The sequence below is a fragment of the Haliotis cracherodii genome, unplaced genomic scaffold (genome assembly GCF_022045235.1).
Source record: "Haliotis cracherodii isolate W230 unplaced genomic scaffold, xgHalCrac1.p SCAF_19, whole genome shotgun sequence".
Lineage (NCBI taxonomy): Eukaryota > Metazoa > Mollusca > Gastropoda > Lepetellida > Haliotidae > Haliotis > Haliotis cracherodii.
The window spans coordinates 13812024-13832331 of NW_027266274.1; the positions used below are offsets into that span (position 1 = coordinate 13812024).

At 42.9% G+C, this 20308-nt stretch overlaps 1 protein-coding gene across 1 annotated transcript in view; it reads right to left on the reverse strand.

The window, feature by feature from the left end:
* The window catches only part of LOC139466771 (bridge-like lipid transfer protein family member 3B), a 122478-nt gene that overhangs the window by 66812 nt on the left and 35358 nt on the right, over positions 1 to 20308 (reverse strand). The window contains exons 6-8 of the mRNA XM_071248446.1: positions 6314 to 6557; positions 3210 to 3373; positions 122 to 302 (exon numbers count right to left, since the gene is read on the reverse strand). Of these exons, the coding sequence (XP_071104547.1) occupies positions 122 to 302; positions 3210 to 3373; positions 6314 to 6557 (589 nt within the window). The remainder of the gene's footprint in view (positions 1 to 121; positions 303 to 3209; positions 3374 to 6313; positions 6558 to 20308) is intronic.

The following is a 20308-nucleotide window of genomic DNA, read 5'->3' on the forward strand; positions in this document are numbered from 1 at the left end:
TTATACAACAAACAAACAAAACACAAAACAAACCTGATAACTTGCGGGCTGTTTCCAAATAAATATAGTCATTTTAGTCATAATACATTACATAGCAAGATATAAGTGTGATGTATATTACCTGTATCTACTGGTCTATCATCACAGAGATGCAGGTCGATACGGCTTGTTATCAAATGGTATGATGTCGATGCAACATCATACTTGGCAAATGCTGATCCCCTGGTTAGAGCTGTGGGCTGTTGTTGCTGCTGTTGTTGCTGTCGATATTGATCAGACTGAGTTCGGCTATGTCCTTGTTTCTACAGTGGAAAGAAACACATGTCAAGTCTCTTACACAATGTCAGAATAACACATGTCAAGTGCCTCGTATAACTAATAAAATTAAATATGTACAACATTGTTACTTAGAAAATCAAATATGCACTGCTCTAATCAAGTTCATTGATTTTGAGCATACATGCATCCATGTAGGCTCCTGGTTCATAGTGAGTGAGTGAGTTGGGTTTAACGCCGCTTTAAACAGTATTCCAGTTATATCATGGCGTGTCAGTTTAATGTGAGAGGAAAGCCCGAAGTGATGCAGTCTATGACGTTTAAACCCACGAGCATGGGTACGGTGCTGACAAACCTAGAAACATAATTGGGGTGAACCGGGATTCAAACCCACAATCTTAGGTTTATGGTGTGCCCAAGGGACGCAACTCTGCACAGCGAATCGTGGCGCCTTAGACGACTGGGCCACCCGTGCCCCCTGATTCCATAGACTTATTTAGGAAAGAAATACTACGCTAGAAGTCTTTAGCTGCTGATTATTTTAATCGGGTCCAGCATTCCAAGAGACAGTGTGATAACAAGCTGATGGGATATCACAGATAACGGTCAGTAGAGAGGGGTAGCCATTGTCTACAAACTTGTGGTCGGCCTTTAAAACAGGAGCTCAAAATGAGTAAGTGAGTATGGTTTTACGCCGCTTTTAGCAATATTCCAGCAATATCACAGCGAGGACACCAGGAATGGGCTTCACACCTTGTACCCATGTCGTGAATCGAACCCGTGTTTTCGGCGTGACGAGCGAACACTTTAACCGTGGGGCTACCCTACCGCCCAATCAAAATGACTCAAAGGTGTGGACAAAGTCCAAACCAATGGACACGTTACAAGAACAAGGTCTACTTTCCCCAGTGTCCCAGTAACCAGTACTTGTCACAATGGCTTGACACCTGTAACAAGAACAAGGTCTACTTTTCCCAGTGTCCCAGTAACCAGTACTTGTTACAATGGCTTGACACCTGTAACAAGAACAAGGTCTACTTTTCCCAGTGTCCCAGTAACCAGTACTTGTTACAATGGCTTGACACCTGTAACAAGAACAAGGTCTACTTTTCCCAGTGTCCCAGCAACCAGTACTTGTTACAATGGCTTGACACCTGTAACAAGAACAAGGTCTACTTTTCCCAGTGTCCCAGCAACCAGTACTTGTTACAATGGCTTGACACCTGTAACAAGAACAAGGTCTACTTTTCCCAGTGTCCCAGTAACCAGTACTTGTTACAATGGCTTGACACCTGTAACAAGAACAAGGTCTACTTTTCCCAGTGTCCCAGCAACCAGTACTTGTTACAATGGCTTGACACCTGTAACAAGAACAAGGTCTACTTTTCCCCGTGTCCCAGTAACCAGCACTTGTTACAATGGCTTGACACCTGTAACAAGAACAAGGTCTACTTTTCCCAGTGTCCCAGCAACCAGTACTTGTTACAATGGCTTGACACCTGTAACAAGAACAAGGTCTACTTTTCCCAGTGTCCCAGCAACCAGTACTTGTTACAATGGCTTGACACCTGTAACAAGAACAAGGTCTACTCTTCCCCGTGTCCCAGTAACCCGCACTTGTTACACTGGCTTGACACCTGTAACAAGAACAAGGTCTACTTTTCCCCGTGTCCCAGTAACCAGTACTTGTTACAATGGCTTGACACCTGTAACAAGAACAAGGTCTACTTTTCCCCGTGTCCCAGCAACCAGTACTTGTTACAATGGCTTGACACCTGTAACAAGAACAAGGTCTACTTTTCCCAGTGTCCCAGCAACCAGTACTTGTTACAATGGCTTGACACCTGTAACAAGAACAAGGTCTACTTTTCCCGGTGTCCCAGTAACCAGTACTTGTTACAATGGCTTGACACCTGTAACAAGAACAAGGTCTACTTTTCCCCGTGTCCCAGCAACCAGTACTTGGTACAATGGCTTGACACCTGTAACAAGAACAAGGTCTACTTTTCCCAGTGTCCCAGTAACCATCACTTGTTACAATGGCTTGACACCTGTAACAAGAACAAGGTCTATTTTTCCCAGTGTCCCAGTAACCAGTACTTGTCACAATGGCTTGACACCTGTAACAAGAACAAGGTCTATTTTTCCCAGTGTCCCAGTAACCAGTACTTGTCACAATGGCTTGACACCTGTAACATATGTAAGTGAGTGAATGATGTTTAACATCAAATCATCAATACTCCAGCTACATCACAGCTACCAGCAACATCTGTGGTGATTCCGGGTAAGTACCATATTTAACGCAATTAGCGCCGAGGGCGCTCGCAAAATTAGAAATAGAGGGCTCTTATTAGAATATAATTTTGGTGAGAAAAAAATCAGAGTTGAAAGATTGTTAATTTTGTGGTTGATGCTGACAGCCCGAAATTATACAAAAGAAAAGTCTGTGCGTATTGTACACGACAGATATATTTTCCAGAATTTAATCGCCCATAATTAAGGGTGCATATAACACACGAGTGCGTATTATACACGAATAAATAAGTCTTGTGTACATTGATCAATTGAAAGGGATGCTAATTGGGATTGTTCACTAGCCAATATAATAGCAAATATCACCGTAGGCGCTTGTTAGAGCTGGGCGCTTATATATAGGTATATAGGTGCCAGCAACTTGTCACAAGAGGCAACAAAATGGTCAGACAAGGTGGCTTGGTTGGATTTTGCAACAACTGTAGCCAGCAACACCATTGGGTCACATAGACTAACAATCAACCAAATAAACGAGTCTGACCACACAATGTCCATTTTAGTCAGCTCTTACAACAAACATGAGGTGCCAGAACCCTTCTGACCCCAAATCCCCACAAGGGCAAACACCAAAGATTGGTTCATGATACCCATAGACATCTAACCACCAGTCCCACATTTACCTGTAACTTCTCAGCAGCCAACTTTTTGCTCTGCTGAGCAGATCTCTCGATGACCTCTTTCAAGGAGTTGGAATACAAGATTGCGGCCTTCAGCTGCGACGCCGTCAACACCCACAGTATGTCATCCAGCAGCAACATCACCCGCGTTGATATGATGCTACAATCTGAGGACAGAGACGGAAGCGTTGACCAAACTACCAGATGTAGCTTTCAAATGGGCACCTAAAACCCATGGCCCGTTACACAAAGCCAACTTTGGTCAGTGGTGGAGTATGAGAGGCAAGGGAGATAACTGAACAAAGTCCTGTTTCCACCCTTGCCGAACTAGGCTGGAATTACGCAGTTATAATTTGGCTGGGCTAACAAGTCTGTGGATAGTACAGTCAAAATCACTTTCCGAACTCAACATCCTGTTCATCAACTGCCGTTCAGATTTCGGTCAAATGCCGGATTTGTAAAGCATGTGTACCTCCAACTCGGCGTCAACATTTATATTTTCCAAATCCTTTGCGAAAATAGACCTGTTTTATTACAATATAGATCTTGATTAACGATTTGGATAAAAGCAAATCCAAGAGATATGAGAGGTGGAATCTGATTGGTCAATAGGAGGACATAGAAGAGGTATAACCCGTAATAGCCACTGGTGGCGAAACGATCAAGCCCAGAAATTGCAGTCTAGTTCGGCAATGGTGGCAACTGGACTTTCACAGTCAGTTAACACTCTTGCCTTGGGAATATGAGTCATGTCAGCATAGTTCTAATTATTCGGTATCTTAGGCCCTGCATTTTATCAATTCCATACACAGAAAATAATTCAGTTTCTCAATCCTTTGCCAGAATCATCCTAAATTAAAGGCGACTAACGGAGATCGGGTGGTCAGGCTTGCTGATTTGGTTGATGCATGTCATTGATCCCAATTGCGTGGATCGATGCTCATGATATTAATCACTGGATTGTCTGGTCCCGACTCGATTATTTACAGACCGCAGTCATATAGCTGGAATATTGCTGAGTGCGGCGTTAAACAACAAACCAACCAACCTAAATTAGAGTTACACTGTATAAAATATGAGAGGAAAAGGTAGGTCTAGGGACCTGTTTGGCCGACAGAATCTGCATCACTTAAGAACTGAGCAAATAGTGAAAGAGAAAGAGACTTCCACTCAATAATTGTACATTTGGGACTAAAGACATGGGTCAAGATAGAATGTGTCACATAGCTGTCAACCCCTGGATGTCTTAATGAGTGAGAAGCCCGGGTGCTGGGGCTGCAAGCCCCGCTGGGTCCAGGGCTAAGCCCTGGTGGTGGTGGTGGTGGGAGGGGGCTAAGCCCTGGTGGTGGTGGTGGGAGGGGGCTAAGCCCTGGTGGTGGTGGTGGGAGGGGGCTAAGCCCTGGTGGTGGTGGTGGTGGGAGGGGGCTAAGCCCTGGTGGTGGGGTGGGAGGGGGCTAAGCCCTGGTGGTGGTGGTGGTGGGAGGGGGCTAAGCCCTGGTGGTGGTGGTGGGAGGGGGCTAAGCCCTGGTGGTGGTGGTGGGAGGGGGCTAAGTCCAGGTGGTGGTGGTGGGAGGGGGCTAAGCCCAGGTGGTGGTGGTGGGAGGGGGCTAAGCCCTGGTGGTGGTGGTGGGAGGGGGCTAAGCCCTGGTGGTGGTGGTGGGAGGGGGCTAAGCCCAGGTGGTGGTGGTGGGAGGGGGCTAAGCCCAGGTGGTGGTGGTGGGAGGGGGCTAAGCCCTGGTGGTGGTGGTGGGAGGGGGCTAAGCCCTGGTGGTGGTGGTGGGAGGGGGCTAAGCCCAGGTGGTGGTGGTGGGAGGGGGCTAAGCCCTGGTGGTGGTGGTGGGAGGGGGCTAAGCCCAGGTGGTGGTGGTGGGAGGGGGCTAAGCCCTGGTGGTGGTGGTGGGAGGGGGCTAAGCCCTGGTGGTGGTGGTGGGAGGGGGCTCAGCCCTGGTGGTGGTGGTGGGAGGGGGCTCAGCCCTGGTGGTGGTGGTGGTGGTGGGAGGGGGCTAAGCCCTGGTGGTGGTGGTGGGAGGGGGCTAAGCCCTGGTGGTGGTGGTGGGAGGGGGCTAAGCCCTGGTGGTGGTGGTGGGAGGGGGCTCAGCCCTGGTGGTGGTGGTGGTGGTGGGAGGGGGCTAAGCCCTGGTGGTGGTGGTGGGAGGGGGCTAAGCCCTGGTGGTGGTGGGGGGGAAGGCGAAAACCTCTCCCCTTGCGAAAACTGGTTTTGAATGATTTTAAGACCATTTTAATAGCCTTAGAGAGCATTTATTCTGAAAAATGATATTTTGATCTACATTTTATATGAATGCGTGAATTTCCCAACCTTGTGTGTGAGCGTCACATAAGTGATAAATGCGTGAGACTCACGCGAGATGCATGAGAGTTGACAGGTATGGTGTTAAAAGTACTGTTTCAGTAGGTTTTCAGGAGCCAGGGCACTGTAGCTCACACTGACATGTAGCCAACACTTGTTTATAAAGACAGAACAATAGTTACTGTCAGCCTTGCTATTTAAATATTTCCTGTATAAAAACCCAAACAAAAAGTATTACCGGTAACAAAGATGAGTGAGTAGCTAAATGTTCCATCATGTTTCCTAATCTGCAAGAGTGGATGTACTATTCCAGAACAGTGTTGCAATGAACAAATTTACTTTATACAAAGTTTCCACTCTGATCCTAAAATATTCTACCTTCTAACTAGAACACAGCATTTTCTAATGCCCTACATTGTATTTCAACTGTTTCACAAACACTTCAGTAAAATCCAAATGATTTGAACTAAATATGAGAAGAAGTTTAGAGACAAATATTCCTATTGAGATCATTTTAGAGGATAATAGTACATTTTGAGCAGAAATGGCTGAGCAGAACCCTGGTGAGTCAAGCCGTTTACAGAAATCCAAGCAGAAAGTAAGAATGCCAAAAGGTCCTAAATATTTCCTACTTGGGTCAAACCAACAAGTACGGACATGGTGCAGTCATTCCCATACCAAGGAACACAATCAGAGTGAATCTGGACTATAACTCCACAATCACTGCTGCATCCTGGCCGTAACTCTGTAACTCTACATCCAAACTAAAGGACAAAAGAAATTCTATTTCTGCCTGTACCACTTAGTTTCTTCTTCATGGTGATCCTGATCTTCGCCTGGTTGGCAAGGAGACGGAGCGGCGTGGATGCGAAGTCCTGTGGTATTTCAGACTCCATCGCGTTGGCCTCGACCTTCATGTTCTGCCACTCTATTTCCTTGAAGAGCAGGATTTCCCCGCCTTCAGCATCTCGGATGCGTGTCTGGCGCAGGTCCGATGATGGCTGCCAGTTGGGAGTCGTGCTCTGAACCCGGAGTCTCAGGAGCTGAAATGAGTGAAGATGTTTACGGTACAATAAAACTCCTTTCAATCCTTCATTTATGGACCCACAATAACTTAAATTTCAAAATATAAAAGAACAGGAGTAAAACTGATGCAAACCTAATCCTGAACATTGTCAGGCCAAAAAAAATCAAGTCGACTGTTCGGCAACACGACAGTCGTCACTTGTTTGTAAACATAACGGTCATTCGGTTGCGAGTTCAACTCCTAGCATGGTTGTGGTCATCTATCACTGTGGGGAGTTTTGATTGGTGGCAGGGATAGTATAGAGGCTCTGGGAACGGGATATCGCTGTGAGGAGTTTGTCAACTGCTATGTGAAGGGATCTTAAAATAGATCAAGTCGGCTTCTCAAGTTCCTTCCCAGCGTGTGACACCTTCGTTACACTCTCGGTAACATCGCTGTCACCAGTGTGGGCACGGCAATTACAAGAATCTTGAAATTTGCCCTCTAACCCCAAGATGACGCAAGATGATTCAAATCTTTCATATTGCCATTCACAAGATGTGCATTTCTGTGATATGATTTGACTGATCATTCAGTGCCAAAAACTAAAATGATAGATGAATAACAAAAGACTATGACATTGTTATCTATTTTCATTCATTTCCAAGACTGCCTACACTTTGGTCAATGGACAAGTTCATTTATAAGGAGCAAATTAGGGTCAAAGTTTTATACTACATCCTGACGGCAGAATGTCTCTAAAACAATGTCTTCTGAGAAAGGAGAGAGATATTAAGTCGTAAATAGGACATGTCCAGATGAACGACCCAAGGTGGAAGTACCATGTAGCTAGGGGTTGTTGGCCGGTTTCTTAAGACAGAAAGACCGAATATAATCACTCCAAAATGATATTTAATAAAAACAAACAACTTCAACATGAATGTGATTTCCTGAAGTTTGTACAAGGAAAAATCATGACTAAATTTGCAAGCTTAATGTAACGATTGAGAGAACCAGAATATATTTGTTTTTTACAAGTCATTAAGTTCAAATTACGGATGAACACAGTAATGTTGTTTCCTGTGATCCTTCACACGAGGGAGACTGACTATTGATCAACCCAGGAAGTCTTGCTAATTCAGTCCATATCTTACACAAGGTCCCTAGTAGCGGTACATAGCCATGGTGGGGGTCAATGGCCTCATCGACACAGCAGCCATACAGTGTGTATCTGTTGTATAGCCCCAGTGGAGCCTAATGAGGAAATAAACGATGAGTGGGAATTGTTTATCGTACAATAAAATACTGTCGGGAGAATAAACCATGAGGGGTGCATTGTACAATAAACAACAACCATGAGTCATTTATTTCTCACATAAGATATGAATATCATGTACAGCCTCTTTTAGGATGTTGAAAAAATTTACATGCTTTAAAAATATTTACCCAAATTTTTAATGATGACTCTCTAAATAGAATCTGACCTCAGAAATGTCGAAAAGTCCATTTTATGAACAGGAGGGTTATGTTTGGTATTTCCCACATATTCTCACGTCAATTATTTGTAGCTCTTCTCCTAATACAGATTGTCATATGTCTCCCACTTTTGGATGTGATTGCTCGGCCACTGTGTTTATCTGCGTACCCCAGCTACATCTATGGGGAACAACTTACTAGACACATCTCTCTCAAAAATTAAATGTCGTCCAATATATGTCATCAAGTTGCGGCGCATATTCAAATCACAGGAAATGACGTCAAGATAGAACAATGTTTTATCGTGAAATAAACCATGATTCGTTCTTCATTGCTCTATATGATTTATCGTATAACTATCTTATATATGATGACAACAGCAGATAAAGTTTGTTGTATATACACGATAGGGGTTGATGATAGACATAGGATAATTCACCAAATAACTGCAGAAAAGTCAGTGGAGTGCTTCATAAAAAAACTTGCTCACGTGCTCACTTCTTTATCAGCTGAACAAATACAACTTCAATCCTTATACTGACACATACATAAATCATAACAAAACAATCTATTTAAGCACCAAACTTTAACTATTTAAAGCAAATTTAAATTAACATGGAGAGTTGCTTTTCTCATAACGTCATTGGGAGTTATGTCCCTTGGACTTACAAATGTCATAAAATGTCTGCTATGGCAATGTCGATCACTTGAAATAAAACTAAAAGTAGCACCCAGTATTCCAGTTATATCGTGGCGTGTCAGTGATGCAGGTCTCTACCACTTCGGTGAAACCCACGAGCACGGGTATGGTGCTGACACACCTAGAAACATAATAGGGGCGAACCCGAATTTGAACCCAAAATCATAGATTCCTGGCGTGACCAAGGGACGCAACTCTGCACCGCTAATCGCAGCGCCTTAGACGACTGGGCCACCTGTGCCCCCCTTGAGACACACTAAGTTGAGACACACTAAGTTGAGACACACTAAGTTGAGAAGCACTAAGTTGAGACACACTCAGTTGAGACACACAAAGTTGAGACGCACTAAGTTGAGACGCACTAAGTTGAGACGCACTAAGTTGAGACACACTAAGTTGAGACGCACTAAGTTGAGACACACTAAGTTGAGACACACTAAGTTGAGACGCACTAAGTTGAGACGCACTAAGTTGAGACACATTAAGTTGAGACACACTAAGTTGAGAAGCACTATGTCAGGAGGAGCAGCTGATGGAGAGATTGCTGCTTGAGATGCGCGGTTGGATCTCCCGGTGTGTGGGGCTTAGTGATTTCTTTTGGAGATTAGAGCATTCTATATTTTTGACAACATTATCTTAAAAGGATCCAAGTGTGTTATAAGGTTCAAAACTTACATAATGGCTTGGTTTTGGGGGAATGTGCACAATCTGAGAGAAATTGTCATTTGATGATACGTCCCTATTTGACATTATTTTTAGACATTGAGGAATTCCCCTTAAGTAATTCTGTCAGACTATCTCTCCGCCCGATGGATGACATACTGACGTTCATCAGGAAATGAATGACAGTCAGCTTAGTTATATGTTCATCTTGGTGAGGTCTCCTGCTACTGTCACTACAACAGAATGTGGTCTGAAGGGAAAAACAAGAGTCTTCAAACACAGCCAAGTTACTGATAAAACAACAAAAGGGAAAACAAGAGATCAGTATTTTCATTTCAATACAAATGCTGAAACTATCAGTATAGTGTCACATGTGCAGATGTTAACTATTGATAGTCTAACTCGTCATCAATATATTGTCCTTGGTCCTGGAGAATTACAGTATTTAGAGAATTCAACCAATCATTACGCAAGTCATAACTGAATAGATTCATGACTGTCACTTATGTCAACACAATGCAGGTCATTAGAAACTCGCTAATGACATCCAGGATCAACAACTGGCTACAGTAGTGTCCCATTGATCAACACATCTCTTTGATAATCTATATTACTGGATGCCCTTCCAAACTCATCTGTTACAGCCTGAATGGCCATGTGGCTAGAAGCTAGGTGGTGTGAAGGTAAGCACACCTCTATCACACACACCAAGGATCTGATTCCTGGTTCAACACATCTGTTTGTTAATCCATCCTACTGGATACCCTTCCACCCTCATACATTAAGTCTTGTATATTTAACAGTGACCATGTCATTTAAAACTAGGGTGGTGTGATGGTAAGTGCACACCTCTGTCACACACACCATGGACCTGATTCCAGATTCAACACATCTGTGTGATAATTCATCCTACTGGATGGCCTAACACCCTCTTCCATTAAGTCTTGTATATTTAACAGTGACCATCTCACTGGAAACTAGGGTGGTGTGATGGTAAGTGCACGCCTGTCACACACACCGTGGGTTTAATTCCTGATTCAACACATCTGTGTGATAATCAGAACAGAACAGAATTTATTTCATGGCCATGAGGTCAATAGTACATATGATTGGATAATATTTGGAAAATTATGACAGCGCTTCAAGTTAGTTTGGTTTTGGAATTTCTAAGTTTAAATATTTTTTCAAGATAAGGAGCTGGCTGGAATAAACTGCTGTTGTCAGTTGTTGTGAGTAGAGATACAAACTTGTGCATGGTAGGGTATTCATAATAATACTGGGTCCACTATGTCGACCTTAACTTACTGAGGTGAGGTGAAATTGGGTTTAACGTCACGTCCAAGATTATTGCACTTATATAGCGACGTGCATGTACGTGTGTGTGTTTGTGTGGCTGCTTGTACTAGCCTGGACTGATGCTGATTTATAGTGCTAGCTCACTGAGATACCATGCCGCAGTTTAACATGAATACCCCACTCAGACACAGTATACTGACTCCAAGCTGACCAGTCCTTGTTTAAGCCCCTTAATGCTGAGCGCCAGACAGGGTAACAACAAGTACCATCTTTTAACGTCTTTTGGTATGACGCTGCCGGGGATAGAACCCCGGACCTTCCGCTCTCCGGGCGGACGCTCTACCACTAGACCACGGAGGCAGTCCTTAACTTAGTATAAGCTGGACATATAAATAGTGCAGGGTTGTTCATCATCAAAGTCTTCTTCACAGAAATTACATAGACTGTCAGCAAAGTCATGGTCACTAGACCTTCTATAGTTGCGTAGTTTAAAATCATTCAAATAACATCTAAATACTGTAAGAGCTCTTCTTAAAATTACGTTTCAATTGATGGCAGATATTTTTCAGGTTGTAGTAAGGATTTGTAGGTACAATATGATTCCTGCCTTTGGTGAATTAGATATACAATCTGGCCATTTTTTCTTAAACAAATCTCTTGTTCTTTGCTCAAGTGTGTAAACAAAAGCATCACAGTGTCTGACATCTTGCATCGACAACACATTACCAAAACCATAACTAAACAATGAATATCTCACAAATGCTACCCAAGTTTTATAACCTAATCCATCATATGTACACAGCAGGAATTAAGTGCTTTGGATATTTGCCTAGAGGCATAATAGCTTAATCCCATAATTGATTCCTCTCACAACACCATGTTCCTACATTCTTGCTCTTGCTCCAGTTCGCCTAATACTGCAGTGTTTGAAGATTTGCATCCTATTTTGAAAGTACATTTACAATATTTAGTATGCACAATTTTAACGTGTTTTCTTACTTCTATACACCATATTCCTCACCATATAGCAAAATAGGTAAATTGTTACAATCAGATATCTTAAAATACATACCAGCGTTTATGTCCAAATATGTCAACATCATCCTTTTAATAGGTACTTAGGCTTGTTTGCCTGTTTAGCTAAAGTAATACATGCTGGAGTAAATATATTTCTACATAAAATCAAAACACCAAGATATTGATAGTATGACACCACTTCAATCTGTTCACCATTAATTAAGCATTTTCATGGTATGATAAAGGTCCCACATATATAAATACCTTAACTTTACTCTTATTAATGTTTACTTTTTGTCCCCATCTACAGCAGTTTCCATGGAAACTAGTGGGTTTTTTTTGTATATTCATAAACGAATCAGCAAGTATTGACACATCTGACCAGCAGAAAAGAGTAAAAACATTTCATCATTATCACAATCAATGGAGATACCATGTGTGTCGTCACTCTTCATAACATGTCAATGGAAACTAGGCTGGTGAGATGGTAAGTGCATGCCTCTGTCACACACACCATGGGTTTGATTCCAGATTTCAACACATCTGTTTGTTAATCCATCCTACTGGATGCCCTAAGACCCTTATCCATTAAGTCTTGTATATTTAACACACCGTGGGTTTGATTTCTGACATAACCCAATTACAACAGTCATGAATATGTGCATTTAGACACTTCCTTGCATGGAGACTGATATAATGTTGCACAAATATATGGAAATCCTACATCATATACATAATCATCATAGACTAAACCTTTGCTGATACAGCACTTTTTTACGAAGGCCATACAGTTTTGGTCTTGATACACAACAGCAGCGAAAACACAGGGCTTCCTGCCCTGCCTACAGCAGCCAGTTAGCTATTACAACACAACTTTTACATAATTTGTTTTTTTGTTTATATATTTGTTGTTAAACGCTGCACTCAGCAATATTCTAGCTATGATGCTGGTCTGTAAATAATCGAGTCTGGATCAGACAATCCAGTGATTGACATCATGAGCATCCCCCACAATTGGGATATGATGACATGCATCAACCAAGTCAGCGAGTCTGACCACCCGATCCCATTAAGCGCCTTTTACGACAAGCATAGCCACCTTTAACGTCAAGCATGGGTTGCTGAAGACCTATCCTAACCCGGATCTTCACGGGTAACCTCTGCATAAGAATCTGATGCATCATAAAGTGTTTCAGCAAGCTAATTGATTTAGTTTTTAGCAATGTACCAGCAGTACAATGGCACAGGAAACCAGAAATGACCTTCACACATTGTGCCATGTTGGGAATCAAACCCAGACCTTAGGCATGATAAGTGAACACCTTAACCTCTGGGCTACGCCACCACCCCTTGGTTTGTTAGTGACTGTTCACCTAGATGTTAGTAGTCAGGCCAAATGTGTGCTGTGTCCTGCTTTCCCTCTCACACATCCACAGTCATGTATTAGTATTGATTAATCAATAAATTGGATGAAATCAATTTAGGCGAGTTGGCCATGGGAATTAATCCTGCGCATACAGCATTTAATCCTATTTTTCACCAATATTCACAAGCGAGTTGCTTTCATCTGTGTACATTTGCTAAATAATTACAAGGTAAAGCAGAGTGCTATTGTCGTTCTTCTCATCACAAGTCTTGGGCACAAAGTGAGTGAGTTTGGTTTTACGCCGCTTTTAGCAATATTCCAGCAATATAACGGCGGGGACCACAGAAATGGGCTTCACACATTGTACCCATGTCGGGATTCGAACCCGGGTCTTCCGCGTGACGAGCGAACGCTTTAACCACTAGGCTACCCGACCGCCCCCTTGGGCACAAAGTCTGCAACTGGTAACAGTGTAACACAGTGTTCTTCCAACTTTCTCAGATGCTATCATAGCCTGAATGGTGTTGGTTGGTTTGTTGTTTAATGCCACACTCAGCAATATTCCTGCTATATGACGGCAGTCTGTAAATAATCAAGTCTGGACCAGACAATCCAGTGATTGATATCATGAGCATCGATCCACGCAATTGGCATCGATGACATGCATCAACCAAGCCTGACCAACCGATCCTGGCTGTCGCCTTTTACAACAAGCATAGTCGCCTTTTACAGAATGCATGGGTTGCTGAAGACCTATTCTATCCCGGAATCGTCACAGGTACCAAAATGGTGTAACTTGGAAGGGTTCTCAGCCCCTTAAAGAAGTGAAAGTTTGTGGGTTTTTTTGCTTGCTTGTTGTTTAACATTGCACTCAGCAGTTTTCTAGCTTCCAAAAGATTATAATCGGATCTGTACCAGACAATCCAGTGATCGATATTGTGAACAACAATGAACCACCCGATACGGGTATGAGGACACACTGTCAACCCCATCCATTTGGTCACCTCTCAAGACCAGCATACGTTGCTTAGAGTCTAATCTAACCTCGATTCCCCACGGTGATGAAGCAATATTTAGCTATTAACAGAGTCTGGGACAAGCAAACCAATGGTTGACAGCATGAACAACTATCCCAAACAACAGGCATTGACACTGGGGAACAATTTTAGGGCCCGTATAATACTGAAATATAATCTGGCTGACCACAATTGCACCCATTTGTGGAACCCAATGTTCATCTGTATGCACTCCAATGCCTCACACCGATGGAAACTCTGATAACCCCCGAGCTTCCTCTGCTCGGGACCCGTGAAGATCCCGGGTAGAATAGGTCTTCAGCAACCCATTCTTGCCATAAAAGGTAACTATGCTTGTCTTAAGAGGCGACTAATGGGATCAGGTGGTCATGCTCGCTGACTTGGTTGATGCATGTCATCGCTCCCAATTGCGTGGAACGATGCTCATGACATCAATAATTGGACTGTTGTCCAAACATGATTATTTATAGACGACAATCATATAGCTGGAATATTGCTGAGTGTGGTGTTAAAACAAACATGATACTAAGCTTTTGGAACATAAGAGCAAGAGGCAACTAAACGGATTGGGTGGTGAGGCTCCTTGACTTGGTGGACTCCCTGTCATATGACCCTTATGGTGCAATGTTCCGAATATCTATGGAAGCTCAACACTGCCACCACTAAATCTTTGCCAACATCTTCCCAGAGGTCTTCAGAAAACTCAATCAAACTCAAACCAGGGTGATCTTAGCACTAAGGTGATCATAACTCCCATACCGTAATAGACTTATGAGTCGCAGCACTAAGGGTTTTTTGTACAACGGTACCCTGGCCATGTTCCAAACAGCAATCTTAGCACTAAGATCAACACCAATACTTCAGCATAGGGTTACAATAATCCTGCTAAGATCGCTTTATGCAATGGGGCTTGGGCTACCGACTCACACTCCAGCTTCCACCAGTCCTCAATCACATCAACTGCAAAATTCTTTCAAAATGCATGACCATTACAAAGCAATCAGAATTCACCGGCGCAGTTGCGCCTCTCTAATCTACACCTCTGTAGGGAAACTGAGGCAATGAAGACCCTTTCTTATCGCATGTTGGCTGTGGGATTCCTGAAAGTCTTCAATAACCTGTAATTGAATTGCATTGCTGCCGGGTCAATTACGTCTCATTGATTCAGCCTTACCTTGCTGAAAGACACTTCGGTGACGAGCTAGCTCAACGTATTGATCGGACTGACTTCAGAACAACTTTCTTGGCCAAAATTCCAATACAGGGTTCTACACATCCTAATTCCCTTTGCTTAGAGGCCATGTGAGCAATCAGATTTTGATTTGGTGGCCGATGCAAAACAATGGCTTACTATCAGTCCAGAGGACAAAGGGCTGCTTCTACAACACACTGCCAATATTTCAGCTCCAGAACTCCGTGCACAGATTCATTTGATAAGCTCCTCTCAGTAAACATTGGGCTAAAAATATCAAAGCAATTTGTTATCAGGAATGTGACCTTTGAAAATTTTGCTCATGTTGGAGTCAGGATTTAATTTTTCCTGTGCCCAAAAAAGCAGTTTCTCATTTTCAATATTGCCAATCCTAAAATTAGCAAGACTACAAAACAGTTAATACAATAAGTGAAAATATTCTATCTTGAACATTCTATCTATTTCCTTTCAACTCATATTTCAAATTGTTTTTTATTAAGGTACGAAACTTAAAAACTTTTGTTCAATTATTTTCCTGTGCTTCGAGAAGATAAATGGATCTGGCCTCATTACAGAGAAAAAACACTGCCTTGTGGTAGAGTCCTCAGATGCCGTGGTGCCTAAAAATATAGACTGATGGTTTGAGCCCCATACAGCATGTACAAAGGAAGCTGGGCTAGATCTGCAATCAATCTTCTTCTCTATATCACAACTGAGAACTAAATTTGGATAAATAGTCTTGTTAGCATGAAAATTGTGAAACACAAGTCAGAAAAAAAGTCCTCCTTATTCCATGACTGAAGCCAGAGAAGTGAAATCAATCTAACCGACTATTAGGATTTGTGCAGCTTGGAAGAACCGTACAGCATCTCCGTCCTCTAGGAAGCTAATTGGATGCCCTTCTAATGACAGGTTCACTTTGTACACGCTTCCTCTCACACTTGAAGGAAAATATCGGACATTTTTTTTCCATGAAAGTCTGTTTGACTATGATGCAAACTCTGATAAACAGTGAACCTGGTTAACACAAACATTATGTAGGATGATGTTAGTTGGTTGGTTGTTTAACGCCGCACTCAGCATTATTCCAGCTATATGACGGCGGTCTGTAAATAATAGAGTCTTGACTAGACAATCCAGTGATTAATATCATGAGCATCGATCCACGCAATTGGGATTAATGACATGCATCAACCATGTCAGCGAGCCTGACCACCCGATCCCGTTAGTCGCCTTTTACGACAAGCATAGTTGCCTTTTACGGCAAGCATGGGTTGCTGAAGACCTGTTCTACCCTGGATCTTCACGGGTTGACGATGTAAGTATATGATCTAGTCTTAGCAGGAGCTTCACTGAGAGTGCATGTTGTCTCACGACGCACTTAGCAACATTAAACATCGAGTCTCGATCAGACGTTCCAGGGATTGATAGTGTGTGCAATGTCATAGGGGTTTGATCACACGCTATCAACCCACTCATCTAACCTGACAACCTGATCAATTTGCTTGAGGCCTATTCTAACCTGGAGTGAGTGAGTATGGTTTTACGCCGCTTTTAGCAATATTCCAGCAATATCATGGCAGGGGACACCAGAAATGGGTTTGACACATTGTACCCATTTCGGGAATCGAACCCGGGTCTTCGGCGTGACGAGCGAACGCTTTAACCACTAGGCTACCCTTCTGTCCCTTCTAACCTGGAATCCCAACAGGTTCTTCATCTAGGGAGTGAAGGGATGAGTTTTATGCAAATTTTTGCAATATTCCAGCAATATCAAGGGGGGGGCAGAGAAGAAGGGAAGGGAGAGGGGACACCAGAAAAGTGCCTCACAGGGTGGGAATGGAACCCATGCCTTCAGCATGGCAAGCAGACACTTTATGCACAAGGCAATTCCTGAAGCTACACTTACAATTTGATCTCATATTGCCTTGAACTGTGGATAACTTCAGCCATATGTTGAAACCACAGACTGTCACCTGACATGGACCTTGCAGAAGTCCCGACACTATCATCTCCTACAGGCAGGCTCTCCACTTGTCTTTATCATTGGATATATCAATATATTCTTGATGGTCCTGACATCTTCGAGTTTACACGGTCTTACTGTATCAGCACTCCTATGGATTGAGTCTGGGATGTGATGAATGTTGAACTCAGTAAACATATAGGCATGATGCTGTGGAGGTCAGCATGACAGCAACAAGCTGGGAATGCTACTGTGTATGCATTCAAACAGAATATTGAATAGAGTGTGATGAAAGTGGAACCGAGCTTAAAATGAACTAGGTAACTACAGCAGGGGCTGGCTCATCCGCTGTAATATCGGCCAGGATGGCAAAATCAATAAATTAGAGAATGAATGAATTACTGCTGATTATCTGTCCTGAGATAATGAATTTGATAAAGCGAATAAAAGCAAACAGTAAAGCAGTGATTCTGAAGTGTTACGATAAATTACCCACTCCACTCTAATGAGGGGGCACCGATGGCCCAGTCATCTAAGGCACCGGTGGACCAATCATCTGGTGGAGCAGTCATCTAAGGCACCGGTGGACCAGTCGTCTAAGGCACTGGTGGACCTTATAGACCCAGCTGTCATGGAGACCACATAGACCCAGCTGTCATGGAGACCACATAGACCCAGCTGTCATGGTGACCACATAGACCCAGCTGTCATGGAGACCACATAGACCCAGCTGTCATGGAGACCACATAGACCCAGCTGTCATGGTGACCACATAGACCCAACTGTCATGGTGACCACATAGACCCAGCTGTCAGGGAGACCACATAGACCCAGCTGTCAGGGAGACCACATAGACCCATTTGGCATGGAGACCACATAGACCCGGCAGTCAAGGAGACCACACAGACCCATCTGTCAGGGAGACCACATAGATTTACAAAGCTGTCAAGGAGACCACATAGACCCAGCTGTCAGGGAGACCACATAGACCCAGCTGTCATGGTGACCACATAGACCCATTTGGCATGGAGACCACATAGACCCGGCAGTCAAGGAGACCACATAGACCCATCTGTCAGAGAGACCACATAGATCGACAAAGCTGTAAAGGAGACCATATAGACCCAGCTGTCAAGGAGACCACATAGACATAGCTGTCAGGGAGACCACATAGACCCAGCTGTAATGGAGACCTAATAGACCCAGCTGTCAAACACAAAAGAAGCTACAGATAAAGACTGTTTCCAGAACCACTCATCTTGTACAAATCTCTCCAATAAAGATGGAGAGCCTCACTAATGAGATCAAGTTGTCAGTGCAGCAAGATTAACCTAGAGGCCCAACTTGATGGTTACTCTACCACCGTGTTGCATCCAGGGGCAAGATGCGATACCCTGCCGGACACAACATAAGCTTCTCAAGGAAATATTGCACCAATTTAGTGGCAATAACGTTTCAGCTTGAGTGTCTCCTTTATCATAGTCTATTGATTTCTGCATCCACTGGGGTCAACTGACCTGTAGGTATCTGTCCTTGTGGCCTCTCCATCAACCTACATCATCAGCTCAACAAGGACGGGGCTTGCAGGAAATGGATAACATCAATGGTCATCAAATGGAAATAGAAGTACTTTGCTTTGGCAGATACCTAATCTGATTGCCAGTATCTATTTGACCACATCACAATCACATTCTGATACAGTAAGTCCAGGCTTTCAAACAATTGCATTCGCCTGGCATAGAAATTGAGAATGGACACAAATAATATGTACTTGTCCAATGGGACACAAACCTACGCCATTTTTTAATAATTAAAACTAGTTCCATTGTGGCATTTCTATTCTATAAAAATACAATTTAAGTATTATCTCAAATGTTCATTCTACCATTATCTCAATCCCTGACTCAAACGGTATCTCAAATAATGGTTCCCACATTATATCGATCGTCTGCTCTCCCATTATCTCGATCATTGGCTCTCCCATTATCTCAATCATTGGCTCTCACATTATCTCAATCATTGGCTCTCACATTATCTCAATCATTGGCTCTCACATTATCTCAATCATTGGCTCTCACATTATCTCAATCACTCGCTCTCACATTATCGCAACCATTGGCTCTCACATTATCTCAATCACTCGCTCTCACATTATCTCAATCACTCGCTCTCACATTATCTCAACCATTGGCTCTCACATTATCTCAATCACTTGCTCTCACATTATCTCAATCATTGGCTCTCACATTATCTCAATCATTGGCTCTCACATTATCTCAATCATTGGCTCTCACATTATATCAATCATTGGCTCTCACATTATCTCAATCATTGGCTCTCACATTATCTCAATCATTGGCTCTCACATTATATCAATCACTGGCTCTCTCATTATCTCAATCATTGGCTTTCACATTATGTCAATCATTGGCTCTCACATTATCTCAATCATTGGCTCTCACATTATCTCAATCATTGGCTCTCACATTATCTCAATCACTCGCTCTCACATTATCTCAACCATTGGCTCTCACATTATCTCAATCATTGGCTTTCACATTATCTCAATCATTGGCTCTCACATTATCTCAATCATTGGCTCTCACATTATCTCAATCACTCGCTCTCACATTATCTCAACCATTGGCTCTCACATTATCTCAATCATTGGCTCTCACATTATCTCAACCATTGGCTTTCACATTATCTCAATCATTGGCTCTCACATTATCTCAATCATTGGCTCTCACATTATCTCAATCATTGGCTCTCACATTATCTCAATCATTGGCTCTCACATTATCTCAATCATTGGCTCTCACATTATCTCAATCATTGGCTCTCTCATTATCTCAATCACTGGCTCTCACATTATCTCAATCATTGGCTCTCACATTATATCGATCACTGGCTCTCACATTATCTCAATCATTGGCTTTCACATTATCTCAATCATTGGCTCTCTCATTATCTCAATCACTGGCTCTCACATTATCTCAATCATTGGCTCTCACATTATATCGATCACTGGCTCTCACATTATCTCAATCATTGGCTCTCACATTATCTCAATCA